Below are 15,279 nucleotides of genomic sequence, written 5' to 3' on the forward strand. Positions count from 1 at the left end.
TAATGTGGGTATGCCCGATCCATCGGTACCATCCCTGAGCTTCTACGACATGGATCACCAACCTTTTTGAAACTGAGAGCGACTTCTTGGGTACTGAGTCATACGAAGGGATATCAGTTTGATAAACTCTTCTGAAATAACAAATTTGCTCAGTTTGCATTTAGTTATATGTTATTATTAATGATAAATGATACTCATCTATGTGAAGACACTGATCACTTTAATGATTTCTCACAATAATTACCAACAATGACTCAACAAGGTGGGAAACAGATAATATCAGTATTCAGCACTTTATTTCTATAAATCTCAGCAATTGTTTATATTTTCAGATGATCACTTCTACAAAATTTCCTAAGAAAAATGTCCCGTTTTCACTAGCCACTGACCAACCCTTTTAACAAAACATAGTCAATAGTCAACAATAGTTAGTATAAAAAGTAAATAATTACATTTAATTAGAAACGCATATCAAATTTTAGAAGCAGCTCATTGGTGATTTATTGTGTTATTTTTAGAACAGGCCTGCGGGCTACTCATGTGGTCCTTGGGGGCTACCTGGTGCCCGCGGGCACCGTGTTGGTGACCCCTGACCTATTTGCATTCATTATAAGTGGACTTTTTAAAATTCTATTGTACAAAAAGATGCCAGGGGGTGCCTAAGAATATTTTTAATTCGACCCTTGTTTTCAGCCACTTCCCAGTGAGAATTTTTACATTGACCAATTGCGTGATGCGCTTTCCTTTTTTGCAGGAACCTCTCAAAGAAATATAACCTGAAGAGAAGCAGCAAAGATGAACCAGAGTGCAGGTGAGCTGCTATTGTGTTTAAGAAACACATGTGAGGTAATTTTTTTCCCTTTGAAGTGGTTTTATTTAATATTTTATAATTCTATAAGTATAAAATGACAAACTATATGACATGAAATAGTCTAATAGAAGTGATTAACTTGCACAGATTTACCACCCAAATCTGCATCTCCTTTCAGTTTAACAATTTAGCTCAATAGCAGGAGTCAACTCCTGGTTTTGCTGTCGGTAAGCTGTTTAGCTCTAAATCAGCTAAATCATGCAGCTATTTTAAAAGAGAAAGATCTGTACACACTTCACACTCCCTTTTTCACATTTAGAGTATAGTTGATGAACATATTGGAGCATTTAACAGCCAGAAACCAATTTTCCCCTCAGGAGTTTGTAGAAAACAAAATGGAAATAAGAGAGTGAATAAAGACTGGCTTTCACCAAGTTGACACAGGTTCACCATGTAAAAGGTGATTTATATATCAATTTTGCATTCACAACTTGTTTCCCCTGCCAGAAGTGACAATAAAATCATTTTTTCAGGTTTAACGTTTCACACTCTATGAGCATTCTAATACTTGATTCTGCATGATGTTAGAAACATTCCTCTGAGATTCTGCTCCGTGTTGAGATGATTGCGTCCCATGATTTCTGCAGATTTGTCAGCTGCACATTTCTGCTGCAAATTCTCATCCACCTCATCCTAAATGTCCTCTAGTGGATTTAGGTCAAACTGGTTTGAGACGGTTAGCTTTGAGACGCGTCTATCATCATACTGGAAGTTGCCATTGGAAGACGGTAAATTGTGGCCATAAAAGGATGTATGCTGTCACCAACAATGCTGGGAGAGGATGCAGAATTCAAATCATGATTGATTATTGTTAAGGAGCTGTCAGGAAATGAATCCCCTCACTAACACACCACCACCGGTCTGAACAGTGAACACAAAGCTGGTTGGGTCCATGGATTCAGGTTGTCCATCAGACTGTGCCATTCTTCTGAATGAGATATCTCAGGAAAACCTTTCTTCAAATTTGGCAAAAATGTTCCAGAATTTACTGATTTGATTTTGGGGAACTGTCAAAAGTCACTCTGATGCTTACAAAGCATGTTTTTGGCAGTGAGTCTAATATTCACAAGCTCATTATGACACAATTTAACACAAATATGTGATGGAATTCAATGATAAAGTTGTAACTTTGAACACTTCTCTGGCCATTGTTCATTAAAACTCAGGAATAGATGGGGAGATTGTGACCATATTTCCTGCAACATGTCTGGTTGGTGGTGGTTTGCAGCAGTGAAGCAGATCTTTCCCCCCCGCGCAATTCTGAATAAACTAGAGACGATTAGCATTACCAGTTTGTCAAATACTAAAAGAGGAAACTAAAAAGTAAAAACAGAACTAATATCAAGCTTCAAACTGTTTGGGATCATTGTGTCATGCATGTTTTCCATGCTGTTGTGTGGTGGAGCCATCTAAATGCCCCTAGAAGGAAGCAGGGAGTGATGAGCCTCTTATGACTTTGTCCCAATGTGTATTTATCATCATATCAGTGACCCCATCAGCATGTCTTTATTTCTCCACCCTTTCCTCTCTCCTCCTCTTCCTCCTCCTCAATGGCAGATTATCCAACTACCAGTCATTTTTGGACATCTTGAATGAGATGAATGACTACGCCGGGCAGAGGGAGCTGATTGCTGAAAACATGATGATGAACATTTGCATCGATCTCACTAAGTACCTACAAGAGCTGAAGCAGGAGCGGAAGACGGTGAGTAATGGAGAGAGCTTACCCATAATCTTTTGATCGTTTAGTGTCTCAACTATGTTGTGCTGTGGTATTTGGAGCCATTTTTGCTTTACTTTAATATAGTTTTACCACTTTCATTCTTTACTTCTTGATTTGAGCTTGATCCCATTGCAAGCTCCTTCTTCTGTTGTGGAAGAGATAAACAGAAACACCTAGAGTGTAGGCACTTGTACACTGGTATGTGTCTGCAGCATCACATTCAACAGCAGCCTGGGAACATGCTTGAAGGGAATTTAATCTCTAGTACACAGCCCACACTGTTGGAGTGGAGTGTGAAGGGGCGAGAAGAGAAAAATGGCAGATTTAAACGAGGGGTGGAGAAGCTGGGATCTCACTGTTGTGGCAGGAAGGAAGCCTTACTTTCTGTCTCCTGAGGGAAGCATGGTTCAAGCGGGAATGTGTTATTTCTGTAAGAGGAATGCTTTGGCTTTGTCTTGCTAGATTGCAGAACATTGCAGCCATGTAAAAGCTTGTACTGCAGACGTGACGTCTCGAACAGACACACTGGTATTTGTTTTCTTCTCTGTCATGTTGTGTGAGTTTGGGAGGCCATTGTTTATTTAGTGTCTGGCCCTACATGTGAGTCTCTCTCTCTCTCGCTGTCATCTGACCCTCCTCACACCCTGGCTATTTTTATGAATGTCTGCAGTATCTGATGGAGGCTAAGAAGGCCCAGCAGAGTTTGGAGAGCACCTACAAGCAACTCGACAGTGTAAGTCAAACATTTTCTGAAATACTTTTTTCATGAAAATACCTCTAATAAGCTTTAAAACAGCATATTATATTACAAAAGCAAAGGCTAATACTAGAATGACACTAGATTGAATATCTCTGCCAAGGTACAGCAGCCCCCTTAAATTGAATCAAGCTGCACCAAAATTCACACACTCATAGAAATCAGTTCCCTAAATGTGCCAGACTTTTCTTTTCCTCAAGAGCTATAAATGATTCCCTGGGAAATCTGTGAAAATATTGGAAAACTGCCTTCATCTTGAAATGTTAAAGAAAAGGGGAAAAAAACCCTGATCCCCAAACAAATTTAATTCTTTCCTGAACCCATACCGAATCCTTCCACCAACTTTCCAGGAAATCTGTGCAGTTGTTTCTGTGTAATCTGGCTTGCAAACAAACAAACCAACAAACAAATGGACAGGGGTGAAAATATAACGTCCTTGGTCGAGCCAAAAAGTCAAACTTTTTAATTTTTCATTGAGGCAATGGCTTTACTTATCCTGATGAAATGAACGTGGTCTTTTCTCTTTTATTTTTGTTTCTGCTCACCAGAGTAAAAAGCGCTTTGAGAGGGAGTGGAGAGAAGCAGAGCGTGCAGCACAGTATGCAGAGAGGACTGATCAAGACATAAACGCCACAAAAGCAGACGTTGAAAAAGTAATGGGGGGGGGGGCATAAATCTGTATTATAAGGACTATTTCACACAATTAAAGGTCAAATCAGATTCTGCTGGTTAACCTGTCTCTCTCTCTCGCTCTTTCTCTCTCTCTTTCTCTCTCTCTCTCTCTCTCTCTCTCTGTGGTTCTAGGCCAAACAGCAGGCTCATATGAGGGCACATGTAGCCGAGGAGTGTAAGAACGACTACGCTGCTCAGCTCCAGAAGTACAACAAGGAGCAGAGCCAGTTCTACTTTAATGACATGCCACTAATTTTCAACGTAGGTGAATAGAATATTGCAACCTGACAATTTTCCTGCCTTCAACATTGAAGGGAGTTGTCACAGTAATACTGAGCCTGAAAACTGAATTTCTTTAATCCAAAACATGTTACATGATAAAGGACATGGATGGCATATTGCCACTTTAACATATGTAGTATTTCTACTATTTTCTATGTCTTTCTTTTTTAAATGCACACTGTTACAGTTGCAACTAAGTTTTGGCCATATTGGCATTAGCACATATACAGTACGATAGAATCATAAATTACTTGACTTGTTCAGTTGCTATATATTGTATTTTATCCCAAAGAAGAACCTGTACTACAGAAGTAACATGTTGTGACCTTGATATTGAGATACTCATTGATTTATGGGCTATGTATTATGCATTATCTAAAACTTAATATTGACGGTGTCTGAGAAACTGTTGTGTTTTCTCTAGAATCTGCAGGATCTGGATGAGAGGCGAGTACGAAAGATGGCCCAAGGTTACATTTTGTTCTCGGACACAGAGAAGCATGTGATGCCTATCATTGGCAAGTGCCTGGAAGGCATTACTAAAGCCGGGACGAACGTTAATGAGAAGAATGTGAGTTGGTATCAAAAAATGCTAAAAGGATTTTAATGTGTTACATGACGCTTTATGCGGCACGTTGAAAATAACTAATTTATAATTACATCAACTTCAGGACTCCATGGTTGTAATAGAGCAGAACAAGTCGGGCTTTGAGCGTCCTGGAGATGTGGAGTTTGAGGACTACAGTCAGGGCATCAACCGGGCCTCATCTGACAGCAGCCTGGGCACACCGAAAGGCCCCATGGACCTCATGGGAAAAAACAAAAGCAAAAACTTTTGGCTTTTCACCAAAAGGAGCAAGGTAGGACGTGTCATGCTAGCAGAGCACAGTTTATCCTACTGACATGGCCTCACACTTTGCTTTGTGGAAATTGTGCAACGAATGAGTTTGCATCAATGATCAGCGCAGGCAGATCTGAAAGTCTGTTGGGCAGCAGCCAGGCAGATTAGTGGGTGACTTCTTGCATGGCAAAGATGCTGTTTGAGCCAAAGAGCCAGCAGGCAGAGTCAGGAAATCCCCTCCACAGAGAGCACTCATGATGGACCTGTGGTTGTGGCTGCACACACACACACACACACACACACACACACACACACACTCTCACACACATATACACACACAACCCTCTCATCTCTAAAATTCAGTATTGTATTCATAATGCATGAACCTCTTTTATTATGTCACACATGAACTCACATGTGTGCCGACCGACACCTCTAGAAAAGGTCCTTTGCATGACTCTGTCCCTGGCTGTGAGTGAATAAAACCTTGCCCCCACACGCACCCTCTCTCTGCAACGTGGTTTCCAATAGGTCAACAGGCAGTCAGCATTCTGCTGTGCTTGTGCTTTCATCAGCACAGAGCCTAAACAACATTGAATTTTCCTCTACAGGGATCCACAAACACACTGCTCCCATTATACTGGCCAGAACCTAGCATTATGTCTGTTATCACAATAAAATCTTTGGACCAACACCGGGATGACACCAGCTCAGAAAAACTGGATCACACACATTCATGCTATAAAATTTAATGCTGACATTTTTCTGTTTGCTCTCGAGTATCGACCTCAGTCTCGTGAGCTACCATACATTGTAAATCTTTGAGCTTTCTTGCTGAGGTCCCAAATTAAAGTGGTGATACGAGTGGCTGACCACTAACCAGCTAATGGTTCCCCCCTCCTCCAGTCCCAGCACTAAACGATCCCTTCTTTCAGTGTTTGCTTGTTCAGCGCCTCTCTTCTCTGCATGTCGTCCTGGCTGTGCTTTGCTGTGCACTCTTTCTGTTCTGTGTATGTGTGTGGCACACGGCTCTGTGTCATCAGTCATGCTCTCCCAATTAGGCCTGTCGCTGTATGAGAAGGAGGCCGACTACACTGGCTCGAGTGAGCGTTTAGTTTATGCCTGGCCCCCCTAAACATTTCCATTCTCAACTGCCCTCCTGTATTTAGAGCCCCATAACTCTCAGGAAAACTAGCACCTACCCTGTAGATGTTCACGTAATAATAGTGCTGCACTTAAAAGTCTCTGTATTTACACAAGGAGCCTTTTTGTGCAGCAGTTAAAGACCTTCACTACATAGACTCGACTGGAAGGTATCAGCTTCCTATGTCATTTAACTAATAGAGCCCACCCCCACCTCTCCACATAGACATAAAGCTGGGGCAGTTTTTTACTGGAGTTCACTCCAGGCATGTTTTCAAGTTAACCTCATTCTAAGAGTTCATACAGGGTATTTATTAAGCTCCAGAAAATCTATAAGCACTATTCCACTGTGTTAATTAAGCCGGGTATTTTTAACATGTGCACTGACATATGGACTAATATTTCATCTGCATAGGTCAGACTGGGAGAAATCCAGGATTTAACTTATTTTTCATGACTTTCTCAGTTTTCTTAATATCATGGGTCTGATTTTCAATGTTTGAGCCATTGTGCAAAATTGTTTGTGAATCATTTTCATCGCGAATGCATAGGACACAGTTACTGTATCTAAAACCTCCTCTGCAAAACGGTGTATCGACGGTGCAAGTTTATCATAATTCAACCAGAATATTGTTAATGTTTTCAGTAAACATTTTGGGTAAATTTTAACTTTGATTGGAGGCCAAACAGTCTCCTTATAAAAACACATTTAAATATGTTTGATCTGGATTTTATTTGGAATTGCACACATTCATAACATTGGTCCCCTGAATGTGCCTGATGTAGTTTTTTTCTTCAAGATCCATGAATTATTCAATGAGTCAATTAGTCAAGTAGTTTTTAGCATATTCCTGCTGGCAAACAAAACAAACAGACTAAAACATAGGTGGAGTAAAACATCATCTAGCTGACTCACACTACATCTTCCTTCCTGTATGAATCGACCTACAGAAATCAAGAGCTGTGGATGATCGCTCTCATCGTGGTTTTTAAGTTTTTTTTTCATGTGTGTGTCAATGAGAGCCAAAGAGACAGATGTATGTTTGTGCTTTTCATGCTCTCTGGGCTCGTTTGCTGGGTTTGCTCCAGTGTTGTCTTCCTGGCTTCGTGGTGTGCTTTAAGGTGTTGACCGTGTCTTTTTCTTTCCCTTGTCACCTTTTTGTCTTCCCCGTCTTCCCTCTCTCTCTTTTTTTTTTTTTCATCCTTCGAACCCCTCCCCTTATCATGAACACCACCCTCCGCCTGCATATCTCATGCTCGGGTGCTGGTACTTTGGTGTCGCTCCCCTCTCTAGCTCTCTCCCTCCACGCTCCCACCTTTCTCCACACCCCCCGCTCCCTCGCCTTCTAACGGACCCCCCTCCCCCAAGTTTGGCCGGGACCCCCTGTCGTACTGTTTGAAGGAGATCAATAAGACAGTCAAACCCAGAATCTCTTCCTTCCGGACGCTCAGGAGATCGGTGAGTCACCAGGGGAGAGGTTTCAGGTGCCAGGAGACCTCCACCCCATGAAGGCTTGCAGACTGTCACTCTGTGTTCCTGCCTCTGCGACAGTGACTGATTTACACACTTACACATGTGGCAGAGCTCTTACTACTCATTTCCACTATTTTCAATATTTATGTGTTATATATAAACTTGTAACAGACACCTTTTTTGGAGATGGAAATCAGAAACCACTTTTAAGGATACTGTGAGATTTATTTCTATACACATCCTGTTTCTGTTTTTCCTCAGAGGTTTACTCCAGAGAGGATCATGGTAATATGCTGGTTTGGGGTGGGGGTCTCAGCTGTGTGACACATAAAAGTGGCCACCTTTTTATTACAACACCTCAACTCATTGAGAACTTTCCCTTCATGAAGCTCTGCTCAGACTTTCTGTGTTCAGATGACTCAACATGCAGCATCCAGTGTTGTGTTACGTGGCTCAGTTGTATTGAAGAGGTGGCCACCTGGTGGTGGAGCGAGGGATGAATGCTTGGTAGCACGGGAGGGAATGGAGCGATTCATAACCTGATTATAAATGATATAATGATAATATAATGTCTGCACGCTCGTTTATCATCGCAGCTTTATTTCTTGATCTTGTAGAAAAAAGAAAATAGTTCAAATTTATAAATGTGTTCTATATTGTATTTGTTTTTTCATGGGTGGTGGTTTTCAGTTCAGCTCACTTTTGTACTTCTCGATTCATCTGAAACCCAAAATGTGTGACTAAGAGTTATAGCTAAACAAATTGAGCTGAACTCAAACCGCAGGCTTGGTGTTTGTTTCTGTTCTCATGGTTACTATCATTAAACTGCTGCTGTAGAGTAAGTGCAGTGTTAACCCACCCTTCCTGTGACCTCTTGCAGCCGACTGTGACAGAGGACTTCTCACATCTTCCTCCAGAGCAGCGCAGGAAGAGGTTGCAACAGAGGCTGGAGGAAATTTGCAAGGAATTGCAAAAGGAAGTAGATCAGAGGTGTGTTTCTGTCTCCTCCTGTGTGTTAAGAACTGTGTCTGTTGGAACCTCTCCGGCGGAGGTGTGTGTATAATAATTCATGCTGTGCACATCAGCCTGTTTAACTTCAGTGGTGCCTGTGTGAGTGTTTGAATTGCGTACCCAGCCCTCAGCTCTGCCGGGAACCAATTTCTACTGAAAGTTACTCCTCCTCCTTCCTCCCTTTCTCTCTCCTCTCTCTAGCGAGGCTCTGGGGAAGATGAAAGATGTTTATGAGAAAAATCCTCAAATGGGAGACCCCGCTAGTCTGGCATCCCAAATCAGCCAGACATCCCAGAATATAGAGCGACTGAGGGGAGAGCTCAATAAGTATGAGGTAATCATGAACTCTGCCCTTTTAGTCATATTGTGAGGTAATCGTTTACCAAAATAAGGTCACAAGGCTGTCAGCAGCTATACTAACTTATTATAATGTTGATTAAGTGTCCATGGTTAGTAGATATACTAGGACTTAACAAGATTCCTTGCTTTTGAGTACAAAATACAGTATTATGATGTCATAAGGTCCTTGTTTTTTTCTTCTTCCAACATTATGAGGTAATCATGCCCTCTACTCTTAATTACAACGTATTACATTTAAAAATATTTATACATTTTTCCTCATTTCTATTCTTTCAAGGAAGCGTCAGACAGAGGGCCGGTAAAGATAACACACAACGTGAAAAGGAAAGGTGCCTTTTTTATAAAAAATAGAAGAGGCAATTAAAAGACCTACTTCCTTAAAACCCTGAATTTAATATTTCTGTATTCAGTGTCATTTACACTCTGAGGGTGTCATTAATTCTAATGTCCGTCACTAATGAACATCCTCAAATCTGCTTAAAAGTCATAGAAAAGACACTTATTGCGACACAAGAACCTGCCGGAGAATCTTTTTATTTTTAATGATCTCCAGTATCAAAAGGATTCAGTGATGTGTGTCTGTAAATCCACTTATACACTTGCCATTCTGCCCAAATGTAAAGAGGTATAGGCTAAAAATGGCTTAAGTGTTTGGCCACAGCTAGGGTTGACCTAGATGATGACAGGAGGTGTCATTGGGTGGAGTACTCTGTGTCAGACTTTGAACATGACTCTGGTTTTTCAGCAAATGAACAATAGACACATCTCTTCTTTCTCTTGTAGACCTGGCTGGCTGAAGCAGGAGGTCGAGGGCAGACCTTGCACTACAAACCTCACACGTTCAACAATAACGGTGCTCATGATTTACAAAGGTAACACTGCTAACAAGACATAATGTCTGACTCTACGAGTTGTTGTCTGTTCTGTACAGCAAAACTGTGATTTTTGTTTTATTCTCTTTCCAGCCCTGATGGAGCTCACTCAGATGAAAGCACTCCTGATCCCTCCCAGGCCATCTACGCAGAGTTTGACGATGACTTTGAAGATGACGAACTAACTGCTTCTATTGGGAATTGCACGGCCATGTACAACTTCCCTGGTAGAATATTACATCAATGCTCATTTTAAAATCACATTTATTACCATATTGATCTATGGGTTGAACATGGCTCATAACGCTACCTATTGTCTCAAACCAGGGGTGTGTCTTAGCAAAGCCTCCCAGAAAGGAATTTTTTGGTATTTTCAGGAAAAGAGGCTCTATTCAAAATGTATGGGTGAAGTTACTGTTTAATAATGTTTGTGTTGTGTCTTAAAAATGCCAAAGGGTTATTTCTTTCCATAGCGTCTCTCTTTTCCTTTTCAGGTGCGAGTGAAGGGACCATCTCGATGCAGGAGGGAGAGGTGCTGGCTGTGGTGGAGGAGGACAAGGGGGACGGCTGGACCCGTGTCCGCAGGAACAACGGGGACGAAGGCTACATACCTACGTCTTATGTCACGATCACCCTGAACAAATGACACAAGCATACACGTGGAGAACAACAGAAGTAGAGATTAACACTTTATAGAACTGTATGCAGTTTTTCCCCATGGGACTGATCATAAAGGCGAGACCCCTTGTGAGTCCAGGGAGGGATCCAAACAACGTGCTTTGATTTCTTGAGAGGGGCCCCATATGAGCAGAGGAATGGTGCTGAGAGTATGTTCCTCATGGCTGTCGTTACATTATTGTACCTAAACCACCCAGACCACAAGGTTATTTAAATTTTGTTTGCATGTCACAATGTTTTTAATTTTGGTTTTAGTTAGTGTTGCATGGATCTGAGGCACCATCATGGTACAAGTGCTTACCTGGTTCCACAGCTGAAGAAGACGTTGGCTTTCTGAATTTAAGAGGAAGAAGTAGAGGAGGAGGAGGAAGTGGAGGAAGACGATTGCTGCTGACATCTTTTCACTGAGTGTTAATATCAGTAATTCATAGACGGACGTTACATCACCTGTTTACTTATTTCAGATAAAAACTGACCTGCTCTGACCCATGACAGTCCACAGCCGAACAGAGAGCTGTTGCTCTGTTGCAGTTTTTGTCTCAAGCGTGCCACTTTCTACTTTTAATGCCCCGGGCAAAGTTGCATGGCACCGTCACTTTGCTCACGATCAGAGATCTCGACTGTCCCCAGGGGATGATTGAGGTTTCAGGGGAAAGTGCTTTACTTTTGGTCTCTCCATCAGTTGGTGAGACCACATGTGAGGAGGGCTCTCTCTTAAATCACATGCACACAGCAGTACAAACGGTCCACGTTCTGACAATCACAGCCATATCCTCATGCAAGTTCAGTCTAAAGCAGTAACAAGGATATACAGTAGCTGTTTTCTAAGTTACAACCTGAAAATTGTTCTAAAAATAATTTATTACAAATGTGTTATGTTTCATAAATAATATTTTCAAGTTTGACAGAAGTTGTACTTTGTATTAAAGATGTTCTCACATTGTTTTTTTTCCCCTTGCACACTTAGTGGACAGGTTGTCGCCACAAAAGGGAGTCAAAAATGCACATGTAGAATGTGCTACATTAAGAATATTGTATATATGTAATAAATAATATATATTTTAGTTATCACAACACCACTATTGTCTTACTAGCTTTTTAAGTTTTCAAATAAAGATAGTTACATCGTGAGAGAAAAGTAAAAAGCTCTTATGTTGCTAGTAATGTTTTATTATTATTATTATTTACTTCTCACATTTTCAAGCTGATCCACATCCTGTTTTTTCATCGTTATTGAGCCAGCAAGAAGCAATTACTGCTCGAGTTTCCTTGGTGCCTTTCTGGTTAAAAGCATTGTGTATATACCTTTTTTTTTGTTTGCATTTAAAATATTTTGCTTTTTTTCAAGATTTAATAAATGCAAAGCACATTTCAAAGTTACAAATGGTTACATCATTTCTGCATTTGGAAAATAAATGTTTGGAGAAAAAAAATGTGTGTGTTGGTTCTGCAAACTGGTGAATGATTATGTGAATTTGAGGTTTGTTAAGTTATTTATAGCTGAAATACTTTTTTCCTTTTCCTGGAACGGTTGATTCAGTGTTTTTTAACCGAAGCAGAAAACTGGAGAAATTTAATTTATAGTTTCTCTGGGATGATAAATGTGACCTAATTTACTATAAAGTTAATGAGGCAGTGGCTGGATGCAAGATTTGAAGTTTTGCAGGTTAAACAAGTTTTCTGTATGTTCATACTAACTGAATTCAATGTTAAAAATCTGCATTTTCTTAATATCCATGTGACATTTGTTGGATTTGTTTATTTTTAATTTTATTTCAGTCTCAACCAACGGATACTGTAGCAGTCTAATGTAATGGCAAAAGTTATTATTTAACTTTTCAGAGTTTATGTTTACAGAATTACAAGCCATAACATAATCTTTATTTTAACTTTTGATTTATTCATATATTTTTGTGGTCAATGAAAACAGGACCCAGAATTCATTGCGTCACCTGCTACCATCAACTGATCACAGTGTGTGCAGCTCATGGACAGTAGGTGGCACTGTTGCATCAATCTTTGGGACGTGGCACAGATCTGCCTTCTACTTCTCCCTCAGCATAATTATGTTTTCAATATAGGCCATGCTTCTGCATACCTGACTAAATTGCACTGGCTTTAAAACACCACTGTTTATGATGACTAATTGATAATCCCCAAATTGGCATGTGCCCCACTTTCATATTCACCTTGTTCACAAAGGGAAGACAGTGGACATGAATGTGGTCAAAAAAACAATTAGAATGATTTATTCTGTCATGTTTGTGGAAATAAAAAATCACTGGGGACAAATGATGAAGCTCCATTCAGGTGATGGAGAAGAATCCAACAGTGGCGTTGACAGGCAGACGATCTGACCGCTCAGGTTACTGAGGAGTTGGATCACCATTTGTATGCAAAGCCTCAAGTCTCAAGATGCGTTAAAGGTCAGTTTTTCAATAAGGCAACTGGATCCAGCCAACATCCTGCACCTATGGGGGGGTGGGGGGTGGGGGGCACGTCTCGGCCTGGTGAGGACATTAAGGGGGAAATCTACACTCAATGGCACAAAGAGAGATTTAAGTATCTGCTCTAGTACCTGCTGTGTTCAAGCATTACACATGTTACGCTCCCTGACCACTCCCCAACAAGCTGCGTCTACACCTGCTGTAACATCTTCTGTTGTAGGGAGAGAAGCAACATGTTGGGAGGTTTGAATCCACACAGAGAGGTGCACCGGCAGGTTTGTGTCATTAAAGATTTACCCTTCTAAAAACAGACAACAGCGGTGGTGTAATTTCACCTCGCCTGTCCCTGTTTACCATGACTGTTAACAACATCTACTATCTCTCACCCGGTGACAGGGATTAGACTGGAGCTGCTCCAGTGGTTTGGAACGAACGTACATCCAGAAGAAATATCAGAGGGAAGATGCTCTGGCAAGACAACACATTCACCACGGCTGTGCAAGGCAGTATTTGTAAGATGACATCTCCCTCACTGTACCTCATATAATTTTCAGCAGCTCTTAACAAGATGTTAAACATGGCCAGAGCATTAATGTGGGTTTTACTTATTCATCTCGTGAGCCCATTCCAATTAATTTCACTTTCTTCTTCTAAAAAAAGAGAAAGGATATAAATATATATATATATATATATATATATGTTACATTTATGCATTTGTGTCGTTGCAGATATAGCATGACAACTCAAAAAGACAATAGAGGGGTGAGACAAGCACATTTTCTTCCACTGACAATTCTAAATCACAATTTTGATACATTTATCTCAAAGCAGTGTCTGTAAATCAAAGCATTTTCTCCAACTTTGCATTTAAGGGTCAGAGGTTATGATTTCACTATAGAAATATGACGCTGAGCTGAATGACTCATTGGTTGCTGGTAGAATAACTTGTTTCTTGTACCAAATAAAAAAACTGCCCATTGGACCTCACAGGTTGTTGAGCTGTGTGTGGTGCAGTGATTTCAGGAAACGTCTGTGTGTTTAGTATTTGTTTTGGAGAAAACATATGGTGCTCTGATCTAATTCAAAGGCTCCTCGAGTTGTCTCTATTGCTGATCTACTTAGCAACAACTGGACAATCATTAGGAATCTTTTAAGGTCAAGTGTAATAAGCTGCAGTGTAAATAACAATCTTCTGCTCAAAGTCAGTATCTGTATTCTGTGTGAGTGAGCCTCTGTATCATATCCCTTATGATTATAGTGGGTGCTGTTACAAAATAAGCAATTATTTCTCTGCCTGCTGCAGCACAGGTGATTAAAGATTTAAGAACACGATCTTCCAAGAGTTGCTGCAGGAAAACAGACAGAGATGGAGGGAAACCTTTAAGCTTTTCAGCAGCTACACATGTGGTCTAATAGTGTATGATCCCACTATCTCGCTACACCACGAACCTTTGCAAAAGACAGTTTAGTAAGATTAGTAGGACAATAACTGAATAATTAATAGTTCAGGTAGAATTTCTGTAGCTTGCACTGCACGGCTTTGTGATATATATATATAATGGGATTCATAAATAAAGAACAAACTTTTGCAACTGCTTTGTAAAGGCTTTTACTGTAGATTTATAAATAAAAGTCCCTCAGATTAATCACTGCCTCATGCTCATTCCTGCGGCACTGCTTAAGGCCAGTGTTCTCTCCGTTTACTACCTCTGTCTTCTCACAGCCAATCTGCTGAAACTTGTTCCCACCACATTAGTAGAATCTGCATATATGAATCCAAAGGGTCTGCAATAAGCTGCACCAATCAGATGTATTTAGATACCACAGTTAAGCCTCTTTCCAGCACCAGAGAAGCCAGAGGTAATGCTCATCTTCATGGCATCACACATAGAACATTAACATGAGAGGAAATCCAATATCACCACTAAATAGTAATCAGTGCAGTGCTGAGTCCTCTAATTCTTGCTGACATAAAAGTCCAATTTGAATTTTCAGATTATTGTCAAAACGAAAAATATTCACAAAGATGTGATTCACTCTCTTACTAAGCATTAAATATACATATTCCCAGCAGCAATCCTCTTCTCGGTTGATATTTAACTTAGCGAAAAGATGTGAAATTAAAATCAAATCTGTGTCATGTTTCTC

General features: G+C 40.5%; 1 protein-coding gene across 4 annotated transcripts in view; it reads left to right on the plus strand.

Annotated features, from left to right (window-relative positions):
• trip10a (thyroid hormone receptor interactor 10a) overlaps positions 1-12,061 on the plus strand; it is a 120,092-nt gene extending 108,031 nt beyond the window's left edge. The window contains exons 3-16 of one of the 4 annotated variants that reach the window (XR_011241001.1): positions 755-811; positions 2,429-2,576; positions 3,265-3,327; positions 3,900-4,004; positions 4,156-4,284; positions 4,730-4,876; positions 4,977-5,165; positions 7,584-7,748; positions 8,025-8,048; positions 8,644-8,753; positions 8,976-9,108; positions 9,412-10,006; positions 10,100-10,233; positions 10,501-12,061. Coding sequence is in view for 3 of the 4 variants with exons in the window: in XM_020094662.2 (XP_019950221.1) it covers positions 755-811; positions 2,429-2,576; positions 3,265-3,327; positions 3,900-4,004; positions 4,156-4,284; positions 4,730-4,876; positions 4,977-5,165; positions 7,584-7,748; positions 8,025-8,048; positions 8,644-8,753; positions 8,976-9,108; positions 9,918-10,006; positions 10,100-10,233; positions 10,501-10,652 (1,645 nt within the window). In the remaining variant the exon portion in view is untranslated. The remainder of the gene's footprint in view (positions 1-754; positions 812-2,428; positions 2,577-3,264; positions 3,328-3,899; positions 4,005-4,155; positions 4,285-4,729; positions 4,877-4,976; positions 5,166-7,583; positions 7,749-8,024; positions 8,049-8,643; positions 8,754-8,975; positions 9,109-9,411; positions 10,007-10,099; positions 10,234-10,500) is intronic. The other 3 variants (XM_020094662.2, XM_069524664.1, XM_069524665.1) reach the window with 3 other exon arrangements.
• Positions 12,062-15,279: the final 3,218 nt, after the last annotated feature.

The sequence above is a fragment of the Paralichthys olivaceus genome, chromosome 5 (assembly GCF_024713975.1).
Source record: "Paralichthys olivaceus isolate ysfri-2021 chromosome 5, ASM2471397v2, whole genome shotgun sequence".
Classification (NCBI taxonomy): domain Eukaryota; kingdom Metazoa; phylum Chordata; class Actinopteri; order Pleuronectiformes; family Paralichthyidae; genus Paralichthys; species Paralichthys olivaceus.